The sequence below is a fragment of the Astatotilapia calliptera genome, chromosome 12 (assembly GCF_900246225.1).
Source record: "Astatotilapia calliptera chromosome 12, fAstCal1.2, whole genome shotgun sequence".
NCBI classification, from domain to species: Eukaryota; Metazoa; Chordata; class Actinopteri; order Cichliformes; family Cichlidae; genus Astatotilapia; species Astatotilapia calliptera.
The window spans coordinates 1,341,594-1,369,215 of NC_039313.1; the positions used below are offsets into that span (position 1 = coordinate 1,341,594).

Below are 27,622 nucleotides of genomic sequence, written 5' to 3' on the forward strand. Positions count from 1 at the left end.
TACTGGAGAAAAATGTCCTCAGTTTATTTGTGCTCAGAGTTTAAAAAGTGAAATACAGCACACAGTGGAAAAGTGCACAGAGGGTTGTTCAAGTCAACCTCATAAAATCTACAGTTTAAAAACACTTTATGCAGTAAAAGATTCTCCACAGTTGATTTGAATCCAGGGAATATTGTTCAGAAAGTGCAAACTGCAAAGGCAAATACAGTTTCAATTCTTTAGTTTTCTACCAACAGTGACGCGGGGATGTGTTTATAATAAGTGTAACACACAAAAAGAAGACGTGGAACATTTGTGTGATCAATAGATGAGTAACAGAGATTCAAACCAGAGCAAAGGATGGAGGACGACGCAGAACTGCTCCGTAAAAACACCTAAATGTCAAACATTAAAGAAAATCATAGCCTCAGATTTTGCTCATTTCCAAGTTGAACAGAAAGTTTTCTGTTGTGAAACGAACAGTTGACATTCTGCTCGTCTCTACAGGGACGTTCTTCAGGATTCAGGTCATTAGAAATATGGGTTACACATTCACACCCATTACCTGTCACCTTAGTCTATGCATGTACACAGAGACACCTCCATCCTGCCGTGATGTAGTTCTTAGGTGGAAAGGACGTGAGAAACGTCCTGATCACCTGGAACAGCTTATGTGTGGTGACGCTTGTGTTTCTTATTGTCCAGGAGCAGTCTGTACGCCGCTCACTGTTTACATTTTACTAACTGAAATAAAATTCTCATTAAAGTTTTAAGTTTTGTTTAGTTCCCTATACTAACCTTGGTGTGCACGTGGCAACAGAAACGATGACAAATATACTTTTGATCGATAATTTATTACCAATAAATCATTTGCTTCAGAAACTTCAATCTAAAAATGAAAAAGTGTGGAAATGATAGAAAATGATGTAAAATGACAGTTAATAAAATCTTTCTTGTTACTGATGTAAAACGGTGCCGTTCCCACCACCACAAAACAAACTCGTGCTGACATGGACACGATCGTCTGCACTCAGGATTCATTCTTTTGTCACACGTTCTTTAAGCTGCTCATCACTCAGTGACAGTTTAATGCTTACAGTTTGAATCACGCAGTTAGAAAAGTCCGATTGAAGGTCAAACCACAGAAAACATCCAGCTTCTTGAAGGCACCTCGATCCTGGCGCTCTTGCAGCTTGTCACATTTATACACAGCACACAGACGGTGCTCATGTTTCTACCAGGTGAAGACAAAGTTTGGGTTGTTGTGGTTAAAAAAGGTATTTAGTGTCTTAAACTTGGTATAAACGGGAAAAGCAAAAAGAAGCGGGCAGGATTCACTTTAGTCGCTGGGCTCCTGCAGCGACGCTCGTCTCCTGAATCTCAGACTCCTTTTGTGCTGCTGCAGCAGGAGGCAGGAGTAAAACCTCCGACTCCTCCTGCTTGGATGATGGCTGCTCTTCTGCCACAGCCTGACTTTCCTCTCCCTCTCCAGCAGACTCGGTCGCCTGGAATTCCTCTTTCTGCTGCTCCTCGGGTTCGTTGTCGTCTTCTGGCTTTCCTGTGGAGGCTTTGAGACTTGCAAATCCATTCTGGTCACACAAAGGTTTGTTTTCAGAGTTCTCCTCCCCAGCTCCATTCTCTTTCCGCCCCTCTCCATCTTCCTCTGGTATGTCTTCAACACCAGGCACCTCCAGGCACGACTCGCTAGGCAGGACAGCGGTGCCGTCCGTCTGGATCAAGGACACCACCTGCTTCATTCTTTTCTTCTTCCGGGACGTCACACTTTCCACCTCACCATTGTACTCGGCATCATTCTCTGCCCCATCCACCTCCTCCTGGTCGCCTCCGTACTGTCCCGCCCAGTCGATGGAGGGATTATCTCCAAGCAGATGCAGGTTGGGGTCACTGTTGCTCAGAACAATACTGTCCCTGTACAGATTGTGTCTCCTTTGGACTGCCGCCTCCTTTACAGCTGCAGACAGAGAGAAAAGGGTTCAAATGTGGATTCTCACAATAAGTTCAATGACTTATGTTGTGTGCACAGAGTACAGCGAGGACCAATATGAATGATGCTGATCTCCCGGGTTAAATGGATCCAAGATGCCACTTTTATATCATATTTAATCTGAATATCTTATCACAGTGAAAGCAGCTGTGACCACTACACGGAGACGTTTGTTAAACACTAAATGCTTCTTTAGAATTTGATACCAGCATCTGTGTTGCATCACTTTGATCTGTTGCACAATTCAAGGCCGATTTTTCATAATGTACCAAATGTAGGAATCAGAGGAATTAGTGGATGACCCGTCTGGACTCGAGGACCTTTCTGGGGAACTGTGTCGTTTGAATACTTGCAGAGTGTGCTTTGGCTTTCTCTGGGTGACAGGATATTTTGCTTTGAAACCTTTTTGTCTTGATCAACATTCATCATGTCCTGTCTGATTTGTTACTTTGTGAGTCCATGCAGGCTTTCCTCTTAATGGTACCCATTGCACTGCCTGCAATGTTGCCTCCTGGTAGTATAATAAGGCCCTCAGTTCTGACTGCTTTCACTCTGTCTTTCTTCATCGATACAGATATACCACCAAAGAAGACTGACCCATTATAATGTCCTTCATGACTGACTGCAGCACAACCTCTTCAAAGATGTTTTCTACCAGGATGAAGTGGGAAAAGTCCTCGAAGATGAGCTCCTCAAAGCGTGGCAACTCCTGGTGTTTCAAAGAAGAATGAAACCAAGAACAAACAACAATGAACCAGTCACAATGCTTTTCTTTGTTACAGAAACAAAAAGCTAAATGTGCATTATTAATTTTCCAGGTTCTGGGGAAGAGAGAAGGTGATGTACTCACAGATACAAAGCAAGGGTTGAGCTGCTTTAGAATGTAGGGGATGAAGATCTGCAAGAGAGCCTCGCGGAAGAAACACTTCCTCACTGTGCTGCTGTCATAGTCAAACTTCTGAAGCACAGGAAAGAAGGAAAAGGACAGCTTTACTGTGTGTGTGTGTGTGTGTGTGTGTGTGTCAGATGGCAACTATAAGCTGTAACTTCATTTTGAACAAATGCAGTATATGTGGAAAGCATTCACAACGCTATGATGTGAATGCTTTGACAGGAGCTTCCATGTGGTACAGAGGAAGGTTGTTGGCCCTTTCTTGGATGTCTGCCACTGTGATGGTTACTGGTCCCAGTTCAGGGAGGTTGCTGTGGTCTGCTCTTAGACCCAATAGGCACCGAGCACTGCCGTTATGTGTTGCGTCCTTCTCCCATATGCTCTTCCAGTATTGCTCCATCTCCAGTCTTCCTCCCCCTTGCTGAAGCATTTTTGCAGCAGAAATTGTTGACCTTCTGGATGGTTCTTCTCTCTCCACGGGGCAGCGACGGAGCTCAGAGAGACCATCAGGTTCGTGGTGACCTCCCTGACTAAGGCACTTCTACCCTGATAGCTCAACAGGCCACGAGTTCCTGCCCCAAAGTGGAGGAGTTCAAGTATCTTGGAGTCTTGTACACGAGTAATGGGTGAAGGGAGCGGGAGATCGACAGATGGATTGGTGCTGCGGCTGCACTGATGTGGATACTGTACCGGTCTGTGAAGAGGGAGCTGAGTGTAAAAGCCAAGCTCTCAATTTACCGGTCGATCTACGTCCCTACCCTCACCTATGGTCACCAGCTGTGGGTAGTGACCGAAAGAACGAGATCGCGGAAAGAAACGGCCGAAATGAGCTTCCTCCGAAGGGTGGCTGGCCTCTCCCTTAGAGATAGGGGAGTTCAGCCATCCAGGAGGGGCTCAGAGTAGAGCCGCTGCTCCTCCACATCGAAGGGAGCCAGCTGAGGTGGTTCAGTCATCTGACAAGGATGGATCCTGGGTGAGGTGTTCTGGGCCCGGCCCAGGATAAGCAGAAGAAGATGGATGGATTAATATGCTCACACTCTATATGGATGTTGTAAAGTGGAGCGAATCCAACCACCAACCTTCAAATCTACCACCCCAGTCCTCCTCTTCCATGTGTTTGTGGTTTAGGAGAAAATGGTGATCTAACAGGTTTTTACTGATCACGTGTTTTACCTTGATAACTCTGTCCTGGCAGCGCTGGATAGTCTTACAGAGATCCTCACCGCCCTGAGACTCCAGACTCTGGTGAAGGATCTGCTCAAATGTATAAACAGCATTGTCCATTTGCTGTAAACAGACACAGATGGGGACACTATCACGAGTGCATTCAAATGTATCAGTATATTTTATAATAGCTTGACTTTGACAATTATCACATAAATATGATATGAAAGAAGATCTATTAACTGATCCAAAACTTGATGCTCCACGATGTGCCTCCACCTAGTCATACTTCCCCTTCTAAGCAAATACACTTTCATTCAGAAGTGCTGCCTTCCTGCAGTCCTGTTGTGTTCATGGTACTCAATTCCTCTGCAAACTGAGCAGCAACTATTCAAGTTTAATTTATTCTTACAACACTGAGAGTAGAGAGATGCTCACACAAAATTAAAGCAGACATAAGCAGTGTAACGTTGACCTCAGAAAAGGAGGCAGGAAATGTTTCGAGTTCAAACACGGACAGTGAGACTAACAAACCACAAAGTATTTCATATTCAATAATAACTCAACTATTCTCTTTAGAAATAAAACTTTCTGATCTCATCCTGACAAATTTACAGCAATCAGTGAACATCTCAATTCTAAGAGATGAAGGCGACAACATAATGTACTTTGTATGTGATTTAATACACAGGAATGGAGGATATTTGCATAAGAGATGTTTAAATCCAGACGGGAGCATTTCTTTGTGGTGTTTTATGTTTTAGTGTCTGCTAGTGTTCTAAGCTTCTTCAGAGCACACATCAGTGATTCTAATGCATTCGCCTTTTCATGGAAGTCAGCTGATATGAGTTTGTGTGTTACTCGTTTCTCGAGTCGTTGTTTTCCTTCCAACTGCATTCTGTTCTGGGTTAGTGAAGGTGAATCATTTGTTTCACTATATTCATTTTGATTTACGTTGCCTGTATTTGTTACACATTCAGGGATCTGAGAACGGTCAAGTTCCTAATACAGCGGGGAGTTTGTTTTTCAAAGTGTGTGATGTTTATTTACCAGTAAGTGCTGATTGTAACCTCCTCCCTCTCCTCCGTTTATATCGTTTGTAACGTGTTGTTTCATTAGAAAATGTAATAAAATGAAATTTTCAACAAATAAAATGCAGATCTTTAAAAATACATTTGATCAGAAAACCATTCGTACAGTAAATTACGATTGTAATCAATACATCACTTAGACCTCCAGCAATATGTTAAAGCTGCACTGCTTTGAAAAGCCAGCTGCCAGTAAGCGATCATCACCTCTCTCATGAGGATCTGGACCCTCTGGATGAACACCGAGGGGCTCGAGATGTCAAATCTCTGATCCAGACCTTCCAGACTCAGCTGCATCACCTTTTCATAGCAGCTGCACATCTTCACTGGATGGAAGGCAAGCATTGAGATCTTCTCCATGTGCTGAGGAAGAGGAATAGATTACAAGCACTGAATGTCACTAAATGTTTCTGAGTTCAATGGAGGCAGAGGGAGTATCTCCTTTACTGAATTCCCCTCTCTAGGAGGACCTCCTCTACGTGCTCACCTGTGCCACCATCTCCTTAGTGCCCTCATTCAGGACGTTTTTGCTCATGTCCACCAGCTCTCGGAAGAAAACCTCGCGGACCTCGAAGAACCCTCGGCTGGTGGGCTCCAGCAGGGCCTCTAGGATGGAGCTGATGTAGGGCTGAATGCTCACCTTCAGCAGCTTCTCTGCTTTAGGAAGAACCACGGCTGCAAAACAAGAGAGAAAAGCAGGCTTGCAGTTTCAGGCAGACGTCTGGGATCGTTATGTCAAATTAGAAATGTGACAACCTGTAAATAAAGCCTCCAGTTGTTCAGTTATACATCAGTAATTTGTCTGCTAGCAGTGCATCTACCTTCCTGTGTGTCACCTAAACAGAGTAACTAACACCTCCACTCACAAGCTTCTATCAGTCACTTCAGTACGTACAGAACGTGGGGAGAAGGCATTTTCTTACAATGCTGAACTGAAGGGTTTTAAACAAATCCTAAGGACAACGGAGGAAGCATCAGGGCTGCTCCTGTTCATGTTTTATTGTTACTGTCTTTTATTTTATTTTTTTCCCAGTTAATTAGTTGTTATATGAATTATAATGACTACAGTATGTTTATCAAGCTGTAGTTTTGTGAGGATATTTAAAACAGGTTGCTGCTCAAAATGAGACTGTCTCAATGAGGTTTACCTACATAAATAAAGGTGAAATAAAATAAAGCTGCTGAACCAGCACCATTGATACTCTCTGAGCATGATGTGAGGAGAGCTCTGAGGGCAACAAACTGCAGGAAGGCAGCGGGACCAGATAGCATACCGGGACGTGTGCTAAGAGTATGTGCAGATCAGCTGACCACAGTTTTCACTAGCCTCTTCAATGCCTCTCTGGCTCAGCAGGTAGTCCCCACCTGCTTTAAAACATCAGTGATTGTTCCGATCCCGAAGAACACCCGCCCAGCCAGCCTAAATGATTATCGCCCAGTAGCCCTAACATCTGTAGTGATGAAGTGTTTTGAGAGGCTCATGAAACCCTTCATCAGTTCCCTCCTTCCTCCCGACTTCGACTCACTGCAGTTTGCATACCGGACAAACAGATCTACCGGAGACGCTGTAGCACAGGTCCTGCATACCACACTGAGCCATCTAGATGAGGGATGTGGGAACTATGTGAGAATGCTGTTTATAGATTACAGCTCAGCATTCAACACCATAGTTCCCCACACCCTCTCGGGTAAGCTCCAAGATCTGGGATTCAGTACATCTTTGTGCAGGTGGATTTATAGCTTCCTGACCACGAGACCACAGTCAGTGAGAATAGGGGATGTGTACTCCCATACACTCTCATTGAACATAGGGGCCCCCCAGGGATGTGTACTGAGCCCCCTTCTCTACTCCCTCTACACCGCGGACTGCACGGCCAGACACCCCACTAATTCCATTGTGAAGTTTGCTGACGACACAGTGGTGGTGGGACTCATCTCTGGGAACGACGAGACGGCCTACCAGAGTGAGGTGGATGGACTAGCAAAGTGGTGTGAGGCAAATCACCTCTCCATGAACATCAGTAAAACAAAGGAGATGGTGATTGACTTCAGAAAACAGAGAGGCGAGAAAACTCACACCCCAATTCAGATCTATGGAACCCCTGTGGAGAGAGTCTCCAACTTCAAATACCTCGGTGTCCACATCAACGAGGACCTCACTTGGAGCACACACACGGACTTCCTCATTAGTAAAGGCAGACAGCGCCTCTATCACCTGAGGCGTCTAAAGAGGTTTAAGATCTCCAAGAATATACAGAGGAGATTCTACACTGGTGTCATTGAGAGCATCCTGTGCAACAACATCATGGTGTGGTACGGGAACTGCACAGTACAGCAACAGAAAGCCCTGCAGAGGGTTGTGCGCACAGCTGAACGCACTATGGGAACATCTCTACCAGCACTGCAGGACATCTATGCTGAAAGGTGCAGATCCAGGGCCATCAGGATCATTAGGGATTCTAGCCATCCCGCCCACAAACTGTTCAGGCCACTGAGGTCAGGGAAGCGCCTCTGTAGCCTGAAAACAAGAACAGAAAGGTTCAGGAGGAGTTTTTACCCACAAACTGTGAGACTCCTCAACCAAAACACAAACCGGACAACATGATGGACAATCTCACACACAGTACATAATTTGCACTTTATCTTTCTTCTCTGAACCTTATCCGTACCTTATTATAAATTTAAAAGAGTTAATCCAAAATGCTGCAGCAAGAGTCCTGACAGGGACTAGAAAGAGAGAGCAGATTTCTCCTGTTTTGGCTTCCTGTTAAATCCAGAATTCAAAATCCTGCTCCTCACATACAAGGTCTTAAATAATCAGGCCCCATCTTATCTTAATGACCTTGTAGTACCATATCACCCTATTAGAGCACTTGGCTCTCGCTCTGCAGGCCTACTTGTTGTTCCTAGAGTATTTAAAAGTAGAATGGGAGGCAGAGCCTTCAGTTTTCAGGCCCCTCTTCTGTGGAACCAGCTTCCAGTTTGGATTCAGGAGACAGACACTATCTCTACTTTCAAGATTAGGCTTCAAACTTTCCTTTTTGCTAAAGCATATAGTTAGGGCTGGACCAGGTGATCCTGAATCCTCCCTTAGTTATGCTGCAATAGACGTAGGCTGCCGGGGATTCCCATGATGCATTGAGTTTTTCCTTTCCAGTCACCTTTCTCACTCACTATGTGTTAACAGACCTCTCTGCACTGAATCATATCTGTTATTAACCTCTGTCTCTCTTCCACAGCATGTCTTTATCCTGTCTTCCTTCTCTCACCCCAACCAATCACAGCAGATGGCCCCGCCCCTCCCTGAGCCTGGTTCTGCTGGAGGTTTCTTCCTGTTAAAATGGAGTTTTTCCTTCCCACTGTCGCCAAAGTGCTTGTCCATAGGTTTTGTCTGATTGTTGAGGTGAATGTTGTGATTTGGAGATATTAAAAATAAAGCTGAATTAAACTGAGTTAATTGGCTGGAAACAAGTAGAAGCACACGTAGATTAGATTAGTTAATTTATGTTGCATGTAGCACCTTGTTTCGCCTCACTGTGTACTGTTAAACTGTATATGGTTGAAGTGACAATAAAGCCAACTTGACTTGAGATATCATACAATTTAAAAAGTTACCCTTCAGTAACTTTGTTTGGTTTAATGTCTCCTATCTGCAGCTGAAACTTTCTGAAACTGTCTCCCTGCTTTCCACAGGTCAACAGTGATGTTAAAATATCAAACTGTGAGATATTGCTATATTTTTATTATCTTTTTTTTTTTTTTTTTTAAAACCAAGACAATGTAACATCTACATATCTCCATCCATCTCCACACACACGTTATGTATTTTTACAAATATGTAACAGTAAGTTAGTTGCTGATTTGGCCTTTTTGTTAGTTTGTCTGGTTTCCTTGTGCTTGCTGGACGTCTCTCTGGCTACTCTCTCTCTCACAGCTACATTTAGAACCAATCATCTAACTGCATGGATGATTGGCATCATCATTCCTTTGTTCCTTTGTTCCAAAGCAGGTAAACTATAGGTTTCATAGGTTTATACACAAGCATTCTCACTGATACTCTTGCCATGGTGCAGTTTTAGAAACAAGCAATAAACGTTCCTATTAAGATATGAATCCACATTTACAGCTAAAACTGAACCCACAGTAAGAATTTTAAGCCCTGTAGATATTTAGAACAACACTGCTTTAACATTTACAGTTATTATTACGACTTCTACTTCCATGAGTATTCTATCGATGACGGGCTTGTAACTAACCAAAGATGAAAAATGCTCTGAGAAATGCGCTGCTAGTATCTGAATGAGGAGAAGTGTTGCTCTTATCCAACCTCTGATCTTGTTGGTCACGTGTTCCTTGGATGTGATGATCTGGTCCACGTCTGTTCGTATGGAGGCCTCTAAAGAAGAGCGGTTAGCCTCACACTTCTGCAACACTGCTTCATACTGCGTCTGGCACTGCGCCTGCACCAGGCTGTACACAGCATCACTGATCTACAAACACAAAACACACAGCTGATGTTGCCAAACTCACACCTGTGCAGTACATCGTCTGTTTAAGTGTCACATAGTAGCCTAAATGGTTTGGAAAATGCATGCAGTGAATATATTTGTGTAACAGACTATTGAGTTTACAGGTGAATTTGCAAGCAGTTGGGCTGTACCTGCAGGAGAGGTCCTGTGGAACTACAGACCTTTGAAGAAATGTAGATCAGCTTTTTTTCTGTTGCACTCACATTACTAAAATAAGCTCCAAGCTTATACATACACTACCAGTCACAAGTTAGAACACCCTAATCTTTCCAGTTATTTACTGCAATTCAAGTCATTCAGTCCAATGAACAGCTTGAAATGGTACAAAGGTGAGGGTGAACTGCCAGAGGATAAACAAAGGTGCAGTTACTCAAAACTGAAAAATAATGTACATTTCAGAATCATACAAAAAGCCTTTTTCAGGGACAACAAGGGTTAACAGGTTAAATCTGTTCTGCAGCAATGCAGGTTGATCAAGCCTTGAAAGCTGCTGCTACTAATTCCTGCAGCTGTTCCAACTTTCTGGATTACTCCCCCCTCTGCCTGCATAGAAGCAGTGCTGGACACACCGTGGTGCCATACGCTCGTCAGCTGCGGCAAGAAAGCCTTTGATAAGATGTCAGAATAAGACAAACAGGTCTGTCTGGGCCATGAAACATCAACACTGGACTACTGAAGACTGGACGAAGGTAAGATGGACTAATGAATCAAAGCTTGAAATCTTGGGCTCATCACGCAGGATCTTTGTGCGCTGTCGAGTAGGTGAAAGGACGGATCCACAGTGTGAGGCATCAACTGTCAAACATGGAGCAGGAAGTGTGATGGGCTGTTTGCTGGATCCAGGGTCGGTGACTCGTACAGAGTGAGAGGCTCCCTGAACCAAAACAGCTACCACAGCACTCCATGCAGGACCCTCTGGTGTGCAGTTGGTCAGGGGTTCATCCTACAGCAGGATAACGACCCAAACGTAAGTCCAAGCTGTGCCAGAACTACCTCAGGAACAAAGAACAAGATGGTGAGCTTGGAAACATGGAGTGTGCAGCACAGTCTGCAGACTTAAAGCCCATCCAGCTGGTTTGAACTGGACAGAAGAGTGAAAGCAAAGCAGCGACAAGGTCCACATTCATGGGGAATATTTGATTTCTATTGTAGAATGACTGGCACAGGTTTGTTCAGCTGCTCTATCTGCCAAAGGTGCTACTTTGGTGAGTCAAAGGTTAGAATACATTTTAGTCTATAAACTGATTCAATGATTTCTTTTTTTAACTCCACGTGCTTATTTGTACTACGCTATTGTTTATTTCAGAGTGCAATCAGACAATCAACTGCATAACTTTCAATGACAAACTGGACAAATTGGGGTGTTCTAAAACTTTTGACTGGTAGTGTACATCTGAATGAATCACACAACACCTTTGTCATTAACGTTCCTGTTATTCTGGCAAAATAGCACCATGTTTGAAACAAAAGTGCTAAAAAGACCCTGAAAAGTTCCAGAAGAACAAGGAGCATTTCAAACAGGTGATGTCAACATTTACAAGTCCCCCAATCACTGGTGCAGTATCCACCAAACTTGCAGGTTAACACTTATTTTGCTAAAGACTGAGTCTAATAATCCCAGAGTAGTTCCTCACCAGTATCCAGTTCCTTTGTCTCTCATGGAGTTTGCCTTTGAGGCGGGGGGAGATGAGGTCTCTCAGCTCCGAGAGGAGGCCCTCCATCACCAGGTTAGACAAGATCTACAAGGAAAACGATTCCCACATACAAATAAGAGGACCACGAGCGCTCTGCATTTTTACAGTCGCTCGTGTGATCGTCATGGTAACCTCTCTCTGTACGTTTTCCATGTTGCCACATGTAAGGAAGCAGAACATAACAGAGGGATTCACACAGGCCATGTGAGATGAACTACAGCGCGTGCAATTAAGTTTTCTTCCACAGAAGACAACGTAAGGTGGTTATGCTTCCATCAAACCAAGTCTGTTATCACATAATTAATAATATTACATTTTATTTGTGGGCGCCTTTTTAAAGCATAATCAGACAAACAGAATGATTTAAAAACACAGCATTAGACAATAACTTAATTTAAATGACATAAATGTGATTTGGGTTTGAAGAAGCATCTAGAAAAACCTGTTCAGCACTGAAGCATGCACAGCAGGGCCTGACTACGATGCAACATGTGCATAAAGCATTTAATCTTCTGACCATCAGAGGTGTTTGGTGAAAACTTTGAATAACCTCGTGTCGCAATTCAATGAAAAATCAGGTTGAGGGAGGACATCAAGTTTACATTTCATGACACAGCACCTGATTCATCCCAGCTTCCAACCCCCCCCCCAAAGTCCGATTGAGGCCACAGAAGAACATTTCTGCCAACGCTACCTGTGACGGTGCACCACACATCATTTCCCAGGTGCCATACTGGCCTTGAGCTTGACGGTAGAGTCGCACTGCATTAGTGAAGGCTGGTGTCTGAACTTTTTTCTCATCTGACAAACCTGGAATTGAAGAAGCAGCCGTCAGTGAACTTTTAACTGATAACTGCAGGTCTTCTATCAGAGAAATGATGAAGGTAAAACAGGAGGGAAAGCAGGGCTGATGACAGAATGCAGCATCGTGAGATTAAGGAGACTCTTTTAAATAATGGAGTTTTCTCTCCTTCAGATGGTACCAGGCGATTTCAAACAAGAACAAAAGTGGAACAAATCTGTTTCACCACAATTAATTAGACTTTTTATACTTTGATCATCAATCACACAACTCCTACAATGATCCACGCTTCATTTGAATGTAAATATAAACTAACGGATGGATAAATTACAGTTAACTGTTTTTAGTTGTTCGCCTCCACCAACCAATCAAGCTGCAGTTTAAACACATAACACACAAACAGTGTCATCATTTTATCCTGCTGAAGAAAACACTGCGAGCTGGTGAATGAACAGATGACTTATTAAACTGGGGGTCGGTCGGGTGCAGGAGCCCAGATGACTTTTTACAATGAATGAATTTTGTTGGCTTCATATTCAGTGTTTTACACGAGAAATGTGAGTAAAAATGATCAGATTTCATAACTGTGTCTGAACAACATCTAGGATATATCTGCAAGTTAGTTTTACTACATAATTAAAACTAATGTATGTACCTTGGTAAGGTAATTGTTTTGCCATGTAATTATAGGTTAGTTGTGTAAGGACACTGCTCAGCTTTTAATTTGTATCAGAGGGATTCATTTTTAATTTTAAGATAACAGGAGTTTTTGGCCATGCAATCCATAAAGAGGAAAACGTGGGGAGAGGGCTTGTATGACACGCGGCAGAGGTCATCAAGAGGTACAAGCTACCTCGGAGTACACTCGTCAGGCCACCACAGATGGATCGCCAAATCTGACTGGAAAAAAAGTCGGGTTGCTCAAAAGAATCCAGCGCAGGTTGAAAGAGGACAACCCTGAGCAGAGGTTGGTTTTTTACACTGCATAATCCACCAGGAAGCACTGTGCAAATCTGTATTGCAGCTTGATCATGTAGTGAAGCCAGTTGTAAAATGCACTTTAGAGTGAGGGGACCAAGCATCCAGATGATGTCACAGAGGATGCTGGTGTTGTTTGGCTCCACGTATGTGTGTGAACAGACAAAGCAGCACCCACAGATCCCAGCTGAGTGATGAACACCTCAGATCTGTTCTTGCCACAACAAAACTAACCGGAGATTCTGATTCACTGACAAAAAAGTGTGATCTTAATGTTTATGTTTGATATGCATGCATCTGGTGCTGGCCCGTCACATTTTAAAAGTCAATGTGGCCTCTGAGCCACCCCTGCTCTAAACTCAGATGAAACACAGGTTCTTGTACTTGGCCTTCAAAATTGTAGAAATGCAGCATCTATCCAGATTCTCACTCTGCATGGTCTTACTTTGGCCTCCAGTGAGACTGAGGGTTCGTGGAGTCATGTTTGCCCTTCAGTCTGCATATCTGTCTCTAAAGTTAGAAATATCCTGTCTCAGAGTGACGCTGAAAAACTAGTTCATGCATTTATTACTTCCAGGCTGGACGACTGTGATTCATTATTATCAGGAAGTCCTAAAAACTCCCTGAAAAGCCTTCAGCTGATCCAAAATGCTGCAGCAAGAGTCCTGACAGGGACTAGAAAGAGAGAGCAGATTATTCTGAAAAGACAAAACAAAACAAAAACCTTATCATAGAAGTGTATTATCCCAGCAGAGCACTGTACTGTCAGGCTGCTGGTTTACTTGTGGCACCTATGGTGCTTAAAAGTGCAAAGAGAGGCAGAGCCTTCAGCTTCCTCAGACTCAGGAGACAGACGCCCCCTGCTGTGATTGCTGTTAAACGTTTGTCCTTCCCAGAGTGCAGATCCAATCGTGCTGTTGTATTGTAGTCTTGACCTTACAATATAAACTGCCTTCAGGCAACTGTTGTAGTGATTTGGCACTGTTATTTATTTATAAATAAAATGTCAAAAAAATTACAGACAAAAGCAAAAATGTTCTGAATCACATTTAGTGTTAAATTTAAATTATCTCAGGATATTTGTTTTAGTTTCACTTCTGATGGTTGTAAGCACGACGTCAATTAGATGTGCATAAAAACGAGTGTGTGTGTGTGTGTGTGTGTGTGTGTGTGTGTGTGTGTGAGAGACAGTACGAGGACTAAACTGTGTCACAGGGTATTTAATGAAAACAACTTCATTTCGTTCACTGTAGTCAGACTATCTGGGACTTTATGGCCCGTATGTAGTTACTGCTATAGCTCCGGTCAGGAGCTGACATCTTTATTGGCAAGTCTCAATCACAGCAACAGACTTAAGAGTCAGTAAAGCAGAGAAGGAAAAGAGAGCAGGAGCACAGAAGACAGAAAAGCAACGTGCAGATCTAGTTTTTGTTTACAGCACAGAGAAGAATCCAGAGCTCTGACAAACATGAATGAAACTGAAAGTAGCAGCTCTTCGTTTGCAGCCTGTCTAACGTGTGCCTTCCTCCTGCTTTGCATAGATTCCTCTAGTTTGTTATTCATTCTCTCTGTCCTACTATTATAGTTTTACACCACGCACAGCTGGTGTGGAGCACCCACCATTTCGTTGTACACGCACAATGACAATAAAGGGTTATTCTATCATTACATTAGCATGACTCACCATTGTTGGAGTGTCTGACACAGTCTTGGAGTACCATATACCACTTCTGCTGCTCTTTCTCTGTCGTCACACAGAAATAGTAGTGGCGGGCATAAGGGTGCCACATTATCAGAGGGTACGGAGTGGCACACTTTAGAAAGGGGGAACTTCCCACCTTGGCTTTAACACCTAAAAATAAAACCGTTGCATTAATAATACACTGAAAACCTCACTGAAGTTTCTCTGTAGAGTTAAAGGGTAACAAAAAGACTTCATGTTGTCCGTGCTCACTGATGGTGTGCAAACATTTCTGATTTTGCAGTCAACATTTCCTTTTCTTGAGTACAGCAACATTCAGAAACACCGTGGCTGCCAGTGCAACCCCCCCCCCCCAGCCTCCAAGAAGACACATCTGCAGTTTCAGTGTTAAACTCCTGCATCCTCGCTCTCCAGTTTCCTCATTAACAAATTTGCGTGTGCTTTACCCCATCAGCCTTTTACAGCTAAGACAATGGCAGCTCTCAACTAACAGCTAAGAGAAATGTTGGTCTGCTTCACCACAGAGAGAGCTCAGTGCCTTCAGCAACAACATTCAACCAGTAAGGCTGAAGTCCTGGAACCTGTTGTTGGATGCACACTATCCACCCCAGCTTCACCCCGCTGTGGTCTTTACTGAACAACAGGGGTCAGGATCGGGCAGCTTATATCTACCATAGAGGCAGGGTACACCCTGGACAGGGCTCTCACAGTCACACGTTCACAGTGACCAGTTAAGCTGACCCCACTGACTGCATGTCTTAAGTTGCCACAATAAATCATTGCATTTGATGAACTGAGTTTCCTGTTGATTCGAGTTTTCCCCTTCCTACTGTAATAAGTACACTCTCCTTACCTACCCGCTCCTCACCTGGCAAGCTGTTGCTGATCAGATTCAGGTATTGCTCCATAGATGTCAGGACTTTATACCCGGCACAGCTGATGGTTCCTTTGGGATGGAGGAGTCTGTCATGGGACTGTGGTGAAGCCAAGGAAGAACAGAGTCGATGTATTAGACAGTGAGTAAAACTTGCTCATGTACAGAGAACACTGCACCCGTCTCACCGCCTTGCTGTCGTAGTACTTGACGTCATGGGAGTCTGGGATGGAAAGGAAGTGGTTCCTCCATTTCTTGTTTTCCTCCAAGTACTGGAAGAGGGAGCCTGAAAAAATGGCCTTGTTCTCCAGAGGAATCTGTGACACCGAAACCGAAGAGAAACCTTTGAGTCATTAAAGTCTCTCTCTGTCCATTCAGAGCCAAGAGGACTCACTATGGTCATAATCCAAATGATTAACAGACATAGCTCGCTAATCTGTGAGCAGCATCGGTGTGACACTCAAAACAATGAGCCACGTGGGACATCCTTACTGCAACGATCACTCGCTGGTGTTTGGAATAAAAGCAGAGCTTTCAGAGAGGATTTTGTACCTTGCGGTGAAGCAGCTGAGGTTGCAGGGTTCCTCCTCCCTCTACGTCAAAGCGAACTTTGTTGAACAGAGCTACTGCGTACTGCTGCTCATACAAACGCCCAAACTCAGCAATCACCTTTCCGGTCCGAGCTGCAAACACAAACACAAACACACGACACACACACACACACACACACACACACACACGATACAATTAAATCTGCGCAAATGTTTCATGATGAAAGAAAAGAAAAAACCTGAATTTGGGTTACAAAACAAATTAAAAGGGCCTGTCTTTCTTTACAAGCTCTACTGTTAACAACGACACTTATTTCTCTTTGGTTCTTATTTACAGCAAAGCAGTTTACCAAATTATCATAATCTAACCAGAAGCTCAGGATTAAAATGACATTTTCTTTAAAAATGACCAACATCTAAAGAAAATGAAATGACAAAGAGGCCTGTCTTATCACACACAGCCTGGATCTTACTGCTCAGTCTAATGTCTTGGCCCCGGCCCACAGACAGTGGAACCATTCCTGTCTTCCTTCTGGACCTTGTTAGTTTCTTCAGGCCGAGTTGTTCCTGCGTTCTTGCCTTACTGGTGCTGCCTTCTTTAAAAACAGTCACAGCTTTCTCTCCAGCTAACCTTGTTTCCTTATATAGAGAAATTGGGGCGTGGCAGTATGCAGATAGACTACAAGATGTAAGCACAAGCCTGTGGATTTGGAGGCAAACTGACTAACATGTGCACAGTGGTAAGAACAAACTGGCCGACATGCACGTGTCATGAGTCTAACGGTGAAATTGATTTTTTTTTTTTGCACATGATGAGAACATCTCCACACACACAGGTAAATGAAGCCCACGCTTCTGTTGTATGATCAGTCACACAGATGGTCTCACTGTCAGGTTCAAACAAAGCGGCCTGAGGCTGAATTAAACTCATCCTCTGGCCTTTATTACTGGAACAGGAATTCAGCCCGCTGAAGGCGACTGGCCTCCTTTTATACTCGACCTGCCTCAGGTGAGCATCTGGAACGGCCAAAAACAAAACGTCTGAAGAAAGCAGCACCAAACCAAAGAAGAAACTTTTACATGTATACAAACTCTTTCAGATAATAAATAATTATTCACATACTATATGTATTCATTCACCTCTCATTCTGCCATCCATCCGTCCCAGCCACCACCCCAACTCCCACCCACAAGCCTGAATCACCGTCCCCACCTGGGTGGGGGCAGATAAACTGGGCTGGACCAGTGTGAATGGCTAAACATCTGAATTTTGGGGTGTCCAACTCATTTTACACACACATGCGGCCCAGATTCCAGTCTCACGTTAAAACTGTGCAGCGTCTTCACCGCTGCTGCCTTTCTGTTTGAAACTGGGGGCTGTGTGGGCTTAACGCCGTCACCTTTTATTCAGATGCTGCTTGTATTGCAGGTCTGTTTTCAGTGGATGCAACACTCTGGTCTAACATATCGGCACGCTGCAAAGCTGTGCATTAAAGGAAGCATAGAAGTAAACACTGCGTCAAGACTTTTTTATTATTGAATTATTCAAAATTCTCAATGTATTGCAGCCCTAGAAGGGTTAACACAAACCATTTATACCCTGGAGTGGTTAGGAGTCATAGCTAATGTCACAATCCAGAGCAGCCAAGAGGCTTTGACTGTTGGCATTATATGAATAACATTGAATTTAAGTAACATATTGAAGTTGTAGCTGCAGTCAAAACTGCAACGGTTCCTGTAAACATCTGTGTCACTGTTTTTCACATAAACTATGAATATCAATGACTGCGGCGGCGGCTGGACACAGATACTGCAGGAGTTACAGATGACATGGCTGAATTAGTCCCAGATGAATGGACCACCAGCACCAACGTCATGTCATGCAAGACACGACAATCCTATCACGATTGAAGAGAGTACCTCTGACAAGGAAAATGATTTACTGCCTGTAAATAATGAGAGCACTGCTTTACACTGGTGTGCATAAATAAGCTCATCACTGTACACTGACAGTGATGAGCTCCCATCAACACCAGAAAGACACACGCAGGACGCCAGCGATGACCAAACCTAAAACGACTAATGCCACATCCTTATCTTAAACGCATTTACAAAGTCACTCGTTGTTTGGATTTCTCTAACAAAGCTGGACAGTATTTTTCTGTCTACGTCTTCATTGTGTGATAAATACAAAGAAAGGGAGGAACCGTCGGCCACCTTTTCTGGTCCTGCTCTCGCGAGTTTCTGGGAAGAAATATTTAATATATAAAACCTGATCTATGACGGCATACTTGCAGTGCTGGGCACATTCAGATAGCGTTAATGTTCTGACTCAGTGAAATCATTAATGACTTGGAGATCTGCAGAGAGGAGTGGGACAAAATCCACCCTGAGATGTGTGCAAAACTTTTGGCCAACTACAAGACAAGTCTGACCTCTGGTATTGGCAAAACCTATGTTGGCACCTAGTACTAAAGCACGTATTCAAAGGGGTCAAATACTTATTTCCTTCATTAAAATGCAAATTAATGTGTAAATTGAAGTGCGTTTTTTGTTATGGTTCCGTCTCTCACGGTTCAAATAAACCCACCATTGAAACTATGAACTGAACATTTCTTTGTTATTGGGCAAACTTGCAGAATCAGCAGGGGCTCAAGGAATTTGAACCGTATAACTTTCCTCAAGGTTTAGAAGTGCGAATACGGGAATTTTGAATAAACTTTCACGAGGCACATTTGTAAACTTGGACACTCTTGTTTGATGAGAACGCCTGGTTGGCAATCTCTGACCCAACTTATTCCAAAGGTTTTCTACTGGGTTAAGAATAGGACTCCACTTCCACACCAAAGTCACTCACTCATGTCGTCATGGAGTTTGTGCAGCAGCGCACAGCCATGTTGGAACAGAAAGGGCCCATCATCAAACTAGTTCCACTGGGAGCATGAAATTGTTTAAAATGTTTTGCTATGCTGAAGCGATACAAGTTCCTTTCAGTGAAACTAAGTAGCAACTCCTCACAAACAGCCCCCCTCCAAACGTTACACTTGGCACAGTGCAGTTAGACAAGTACTGTTCCCCCGGCAACCGCTAAACCTAGACTCGTCCATCAAGTTGCCAGACGGAGAAGTTAGACTCCCCACTCCAGAGAAATGTCGCCACTGCTCCAGAGTCCAGTGGAAGCTGCTTTACAATTTGGATGAAGCTCATAGGCCAAAGTTGGCGACCTCCACGCAGCAGATTTAGAGTGTAAAGACCCTTTAATGTTACACAGAAAGCCCCAGAAAACACAAGCAGCAAGTACTTGGAGACGATTAACAATGAATGATCATCTCGCTCCCCCCTTAAAAAACCAAAAACAAACAGTTTTGCATTTCATTGTTTTCTATGTTCTTTATAGATTTTTATTTTAAATCACATTTTACAAAGTTTCTGTTCTGGTATCATAGAGATCCTTTTCTGCAGTCACATGAGTCACATGATCCGAGAAAGGCCCCTTCATCATCACTAAAGGTTCAGGTTCATCTGATCCAGCCAAAACTATACGTTACCAGTAGTGCAACTGGAAAACAAACATAACCCTGGAGATGCCCTCCTGGAGGGAGAGCGCAGGCCTATTTAAACCATCCCGACGCCTCTACCCTGGTGTAAGCCAATCAAATTAACTACCATCACTGAACCTCTGCAGGGGGTAACCCTACTGAGTATACAAAAAGGGGAGTGGCCATAACAAAATGACGTGCTCTACTCCCTGAGCGACAGCCGTCCCAGACACAGAGTCTGTTTGCTGGTTCCACAGAACAAAGCTGAAGGCTCTGCCTTCCACTCCACTTTTAAACAGCCCAGGAGCCACAATTAAGCACGTAGTCTGAGAACCAAGTACGGTACTGGAACAGTCTTTGAAATCAGATGGGCTTCTTGCTGCAGCATGCTGGAGGCTTTTCAGGCAGTTTTTAGAACAGCTGGTTGAATGAAGAAAATATCCTGGCTGAGCTGGAAACCTGGAAAACATTTTCTTAATTACAAAAATATCGAAATACTCTCCTATACAGTGAAAGGTCAAAGTCAAATAAAAGAAGCCGTGTGCGATCTAAACTACAGAAACTGTACCTTTACTCTGTGTTCTTGGAAGGCTTTCTGACATTAACAGGAGACTGAAAGCGTTCATGCAGTGTTTTGGTTTGGTGTGTGTTCATGAGTGTTTGTGTGTGAGAGTGAACGAGTGAGGAGTTTGTGTCTGTAAGCCTGCGATGAAGAAAAGCGACAATATCAGCATTTTAAAGTTTGGCCTGAGCGCTGATGAAACATCTTTGTACTGCTGAAAACGAGTAATTATGATGGTTAATAATAATAATAATGTGTTACCTAACAAGCCTCAGGTCACTGGCTCAGAGTTTTACCAGCCCGTGTTTGTTGTTATCAACTCATGAAAAGCTTTTATTTTTATATTTTTAAATATTAACGCACTTTAATTAACACAATATTTTATATTATTTCACTTTCAATCTGAAAAATGTTATGAAAGCTTTTGGAAAAAGCTCCACCTGAGCTCAGCCTGTCAGACTTTTACACGTGACTGCTGAATACGTTTGTACTGCAGGTCTAGTTTAGTCACAAACGTGGGTGAATCGCTCGCATTTCCATGGTGACAATGGCGCACTATAGACCGCTGCAGTACACAAAGCGTCCAAGCAAAGAATTTGTGTCAATTAAATTAGTTGAATGGTTGCATCCCTAACACATTTATTGTCCAATTTGAACCAAAAGTGTGATAGAGTCCATCCCTGAACACATCTAACTGCAGTATTTGACATCACAGTAGCACCTGATGGCAACAGCAAAGTCTTTTTACATGTTAAGGAACAGTTTTGGTGGTTGGGATGAACAGCCTAAAATGTGGTCAAAAAAGCCTCCAAGAGAATGTCTCACTTTATGTTCAAAACTTTTCGCCAAAGGGCGCGACCCGGGCAGAATGGCGATTTATTGGCGTGCTTACTGGAGAAACTTTGCCAGTAAGCAGGAAACAGCTGTAACTCAAAGACACATTGTCCGATCCTCCCAACATTCTCCGGTGTGATGGGAATCCGTCCATGAACAGATGAAGCACCACATGGTGACGACAGGAAGCTGTCACCTACTGCTCCTTCCAGGTTGAGCACGTCCACCTCAGAAGCAGTCTGAATACACATCAGAACTTGATGATGCTGGCGTGCTCTGGTGGCTGGGGATTCGCCATGAAACAGGAAGCAGTTTGAGGGGTTTGGGAAGCTGGAAAAGTCATGAAATTTGGCAGAAACGTGCAGCGTGTTAAAGGCTCTCAGGTTGTATGGCTCTGGTCATTGAATATTACAAAATGGCTCTACGTTTCAACTGTGAAATCTTGCAGCTTATGTGATGTCTCAAGATGTACAAAACATCTCTTGGAGCTAAACGCCAAACCCAGAAGAAAGGCAGCTATTTTGAATTTAAAGTATAATTTTGACAGACTCCCCGGGACTTCATCAGATCAACATGACCTTTGATGAGTACAGTCTAAAGACCTTGGTGATGTTAAATTGTGAAGCTTTTGAATTTTCGTGAAATAATTCACCACAGGAGAAGATATCGCACATCTCAACTGAACATTGTTCAATCTGCCCCAGTGGCACGCTGAATCATCCAGTTAAAAAAAACCTCAAAAAAGTCAAGTCCGTTCATCTGGATGTAGCATTTTCATGGGGAGAAACTTTTCATCACTCATCCAAGAAGTCACTTGTATATGTCAACTGAGAAAATGTTACGTCCAGATTCAACTTTTGGGAATCTCTCCCAGACTCCCAAATTCCTGATGGAAGACAGAGACTGGAGATATCTATGTGCCCATATTAGGTCGTGTTTATAGTTCCACCTACTGTCAAAAAGCTTCTAATCATGATCCAATCTATGCAACATTTTAATTGATGGTTCCACTCGATATGTAGCAGTATGTCATATAGTTAGTGGGTATTCTATATTGCCACCTAGTGGGCACAGAAGGTAAATGGTCAGTTGTAAACAGACCGTCTCTTATGTTAGCGCTTTTCTGCTCCAAGCACTCAAAGAGCAGTCAGTGAGGAAGTGATGTGACACTGAATCAGCCATGTGACTGTGTGACTCACCCTGCAGCACGCTGGCTGTTCCCAGGGTGCGAGGGCCTTTCATTGCTGCTTTAAATGTCATAATTTTGTTGGCGTCTGTCAAAACATGGATAGAAGGAGTTCTGTCGACTTCTTACTGGCCATGTCATATATTTCTATTGAGGAGAAGTTAATTTTGAAATAAGTCAAAGTCAAAGTCAACTTTATTGTCAATTCTGCCACATGTACAGGACATACAGAGAATAGAAACTTCGTTACTCTCAATCCCTAGATAAAATAGAAAATGAACATTTAAATATAAGAGTGATTAAAAATGCAAGTAAAATATTTTAAAGTAAAAAAAATTAAATAATATAAATACAATTTTACATATAACAAGAAAGCTATACAATATACAATATAAGGGTAAATGACATTGAGAATAAGTATTTCTCATTTTATCAGACCTGTTTAAAACAATCACCTGTGCGATCAGTTGGGTATTTGCTGAAGGTGAGAGGACCACATGTCACCAGGCAACAGGAAGATACAGGTCAGAGGTTAGAGATTTCACAGAGCCAGGGACAAGGGGAGGGAGGGGGGGATTTCCTGTTTCACTCACTCATAGACAAAGCAAAGCTCTACATTCATCCGTGTAAAAACAAAGTCTTCATTAAGCAAAACACTGAAACACTGACTGTGACAACTGGAGCAAATAAACCCAACCAATAGTGTCCATTCTTCAGTCTTCTTGGTTTTAAACGAGACGCTCATTTTATCTTCAGTGTAGATACTGACCGGTACAGTTAGAGAGTTTTCACAAGTGAAGTGAAAATGAACGTTTGCGCTCTCTCTCAAACTCACTTTGACATACATATATGTGTAAATATTAAAAAAATGTCCCCTTCTCGCCCCTGCGGGCGGTTTATCAAGCTCGGGTCTTCTACCAGAGGCCTGCGCAGTATCTTAGCTGTTCCCAGGACTGCGCTCTTCTGGACAGAGATCTCCAATGTTGTTCCCGGGATCTGCTGGAGCCACTCGCCTAGCTTGGGAGTCACCGCACAGAGTGCTCCGATTACCACGGGGACCACCGTCACCTTCACATCTTCACTGAGCCCTTGGTATTACTCCAGCTTCTCGTGTTCCTTCTTCCTGATGTTGTTGTCATTCACTATCGCTACATCAATCACTACGGCCGTTTTCTTCTGCTTGTCCAACACTACAATGTCCGGTTGGTTAGCCATCTGTATCTGGAAGCCCCACAGGACCTTAGGTCGGCCATTCTCCACCAGCCTAGGGGGCGTCTCCCATTTTCCCCTCGGGACTTCCAGATTAAGGTTCGCCCATGCAGAAGTAGGTTGGAAGGCAATAACAGAGAAACCCAGGATTGGGTTTAGTCAATGAACTGAGGTGCGGGATAATCCATAATCTGGAGACTCTGCTCAGTGAAACTATGATTCTCCTGCTGCCTGGTTCTTCATGTGTCCATAACCCACCCCAGACAACCCACTCAGTCAACAATAGTTCAGTTTTCTCTAACTACAGTCTGTTAGCAGCTATGACATTCTCATTTTCACATGTCATAGTACCAATTAAGTGCTGACAACTCAATGCCCAATAATAACAGTCAGTATCTTCATGCATCCTGACTAAATGTTAAAACAAAGAGGCAACCAGGACACTAACTGATGAGTTTAATTTCTCTAATTGTTACAGTCCGTTTCAGTGTTTTGCTCACAAAAACCCCCAAAACACACAAGTAACTGGCCATATTCACACAGACTTTGTTTTTACATGCATGCTCACTCCAAAATATAAATGTAAATAATCTGTTACTAATCCAGTCTTGCTTTTAAACCGTGTGGTATCAGAGGCCACTCTCAGTTTTCAATAACAGGACTCAGCTTCTCAGCGTGCTAAAGTTTCCATCCAGCCACACAGAAACGTGTTTTTCATGCATTCCTCAAATTCCACATCTGATACGTGTACGTGCTACTCTGAGTTGTAATGACAGTGAAGGAAAAAATTATCTTTAGCCTCAATCATGGCATTCACTAAGTTTCCTGAGCTTTAGGTAATCCCTCTAAACTTTAAGCAGAAATCAAGCGTGGAGGTCAGTGTAAAATAGAAAGGTCACTGAATGTCTGTAGGTCTATACCAATGAGGTTCATCCCACATTTCAACTTCCTCCATTCTCTGTAGATTCTATTTGTATTATAGCCAAATCCAAGTCTAGTATTACTCAAATTTTCTTTGGCCTTTCTGGGAATCTGTGGCCAAAACTTGCAATTAATTCTTCAGACGAGTCATCAAACCTCAAATCATTTTTTAGTAAAAAGAAAAGAGAAGACTTTAAAAACAAAAACAAACCTGTGGAAGCGAGCATTGTCAGCTTCATACACACGAAAACTGTGAAGCTGGATTTTACAGTGCTTAAAGTTAAAATGTATTAAATCTGTTCAGCGCCATCTTCTTCCAGTACACAGTGTTACATCACTGGGTTGGTTGGTTTCGGTCATTACCAGTTAGGTAACATAAACTAATGTAACCGACCCAATAGCTCAGCGGAAGGAAAATTAAAGATTCATTTAAGGGGCTTACTTTGCTGCAACATTTTCATATTAAGACCAAGGACATACTGTCCACGTTCACTCTCTCTTAACCAGTAAGTGTTGTTGTTGTGTAGCTAGTTGCACTGATACGGGAAAATCCCCCTGTTGGCTGTAACATTCAGGTTTGTAAAGCACTTTAGAAATGAGAAAAGTGTGGAGAAGGGCCTGTTTGAGTTAGCTGACAAGTGGTTCACCCACATGCTGGAGTCAGAAACTCCACGTTTTCCTGGTCTGTGATGCTGTAAACAGTTTACCGATCAGGAATCCCATCAGTACGTCTGCAGGGAAAATAGGTCGTGTGTGCGCAACGGGGAGGAAACAAAAACCCCAAGACAGTCCAAGGAAGAGGCGCCACACTTTTTTCACGTCAGTGTTTAAAAGTTTAACTTTAATCTGTCAGAAAAACAAAAACAACTCATTCCTTTCATTGGATTTATATGTCAAACTGAAACTCAATGTTTTTAAAGTAAACATCTCAAGTCAAACTCAGCTAAATAAGATGTATAAGAAATGTGCCTTGACTCTGTCTTCTATATTTTTAAATATCAAAGCAATTTAATTAAGACTTTATATTATTTCTCCTTCAATCTGAAAAATGTTACGACAACCTTGAAATAAATATGGTCTAGTACACCCCACGCCCCCCTTTAGTTGCAGCCCTGTTTGCTGCAGGTATGCTTCGATGTAAAATATCTTCAGCAAACGATATAATTGAAACATGTATCAGACTAGGTTAACAGGTCATCTGCATATTTAAATACTTCTGGAGGATTACTGGTTGGAGCAGCGACAAAGTTTGTTTTTCTTCATGTCACAGTTTGTTGGTGCTTTGATGAAAGACTCCCACCAGCTTTTTCCCAGTAAAGGTTTTAATTGTGGTGACAGGAACAGACGCTCACCTGAGACTGAACGTGAACAGTGCATCCTTCATTTGAACATCAATGTCACTGTTGCAGCCAAAGTCAGTACAAAGTGAAACCCTTTAATGGATTTTTAGTTTAAGTCTCATTATATTGGTTCAGTTATTAGTTTATATCAACTAATTAAAGTCTATCAGCAGCAACCAACCAGCCAACCAAACGTTACTTAGATGTAATGTTCTGTACTGACAGGAGATGGCGCTAAACACGTTTCTAAAACTTTAAATCGAGCTTCACAGACAGAGTTACATCTATGTAGGGCTCCATGACGTCAATTAGTCATTATACATGATGTGTTTCATGTCCATTTTAATCCAGTACTAGAAAACTGAGCCCAAATATCTACCTTCATGTGCGGTCTTCTTTATTTTATGTACGTTGCTTCATTTTCTAAATGGAAAAAAAGATAAAGAGCCTAGAAACCCAAACCCCGTACAGGTCACTGGTCTATCAGGTCAGGACTGGTCAGGACTAACCCTACAAAAATATGTGTGTCAGTTGTTTTGAAAATTAAACATCCCAACAACTAAGCAATGAAACAGTAACATGAACACTTTTTGTGAGTGTAATAAAAGTCACTGAAGTTCCTGAAATTTGGCCCAGTTCAGGAGAAATTGTAACAACACCCCACCCACCACCACCAAAAGTTACAACATACTTGTGGATTCTTCTGTCAGCTGTAATCCTCACAAATAAAGAGAACTGAGGTGAAACAAGCCAAAAATAAGGAATTGCTAAACCTGAACTTTCCACTCCTAACACACAAACTGCAAAGTCAGAGTCCAACGGAACCTTCCGTCCAGTCTCGGGCAGAAGATGAGTGGAACATCAGGAGGTCATCAGTGATGCCTTTTATATGAGACACATCTGTGTGGACCAGGCACGAGTACTGTGACACTTAAGTCCAATAGATACTGTACACGAGTGTGCTGCTGAAAAATGTCAGCAGCTAAGCTTATTCGCTTCAGACTCGACAGCAAAGACTCCATATTAGAGAAAACCTGATAGGCTGTGACATGTCCGAGGCAGGGCCACTGACGATCAGCAGAACTTTATCTGCTGCACTCCCCATTTGTAACAAACTTTAACGGGTCACATCATTTCCTATTACGTTTCCAGTTTTTCCTTCTCTTTTGGTGTCGTGGAAGCGCTTCAGTACGACAAAGAACAAACCCGAACCCTAAAGACAGAGCTGTTTGGTCCAGCTAAGGAAAGAGAGCGGTGCGGTGCCCAACGCGCTACGTGGATATTTGTGGTTTATCAACGAAGCAGATAAAAAGCCCGTTTAGTTAGTAAACAAAGAGGTGCTGGACTCACGCTGACACTGTGGCAAAATGGAAAACACGCCAAACCAGCACTCATCAAACTAATCACCCGCGGCGCTCCTTACCTGTGATAATCTCCCGCTTGCCTTCATCCAGGTGACTAGAAATCACATCCCCCATGATCAGTGAAGCGTCCCACGCGAACGCTGCGTCAGACCGACAACTACTTTTTAAGACAAACAATAAAGTCTATAGAGACGTGTCTCCTGCCACAGCAGCCCTGTCCGCTCATGAAATGACTGCAGCGTCAGTAATAACGGGTGGTACCAAACACTCAAGTCGAAGCTGTCGAAAGGAAGTTCAAACTGTGTAAGAACTGTGCGTTTTTCTCTCGGACAGACACACCCTCCTAAGTAGGAGGAGAACTTCTGCCGTGCAGCCACGTTACGTTAAAGTCTCGTTGGGAAACAGCAGA

At 43.0% G+C, this 27,622-nt stretch overlaps 1 protein-coding gene across 1 annotated transcript; it reads right to left on the reverse strand.

The window, feature by feature from the left end:
- Window positions 1–27,622, reverse strand: niban2b (niban apoptosis regulator 2b). The gene is made up of 14 exons (XM_026187333.1): window positions 27,273–27,622; window positions 16,260–16,390; window positions 15,896–16,024; window positions 15,702–15,807; window positions 14,816–14,983; window positions 12,046–12,161; window positions 11,292–11,396; window positions 9,456–9,618; window positions 5,616–5,803; window positions 5,336–5,491; window positions 4,050–4,163; window positions 2,835–2,942; window positions 2,582–2,693; window positions 1–1,951 (listed from the first exon to the last, which is right to left on the reverse strand). The coding sequence occupies exons 1-14, from the start codon at window positions 27,325–27,327 to the stop codon at window positions 1,314–1,316; spliced, it is 2,289 nt and encodes a 762-aa protein (XP_026043118.1). The 5' UTR covers window positions 27,328–27,622; the 3' UTR covers window positions 1–1,313.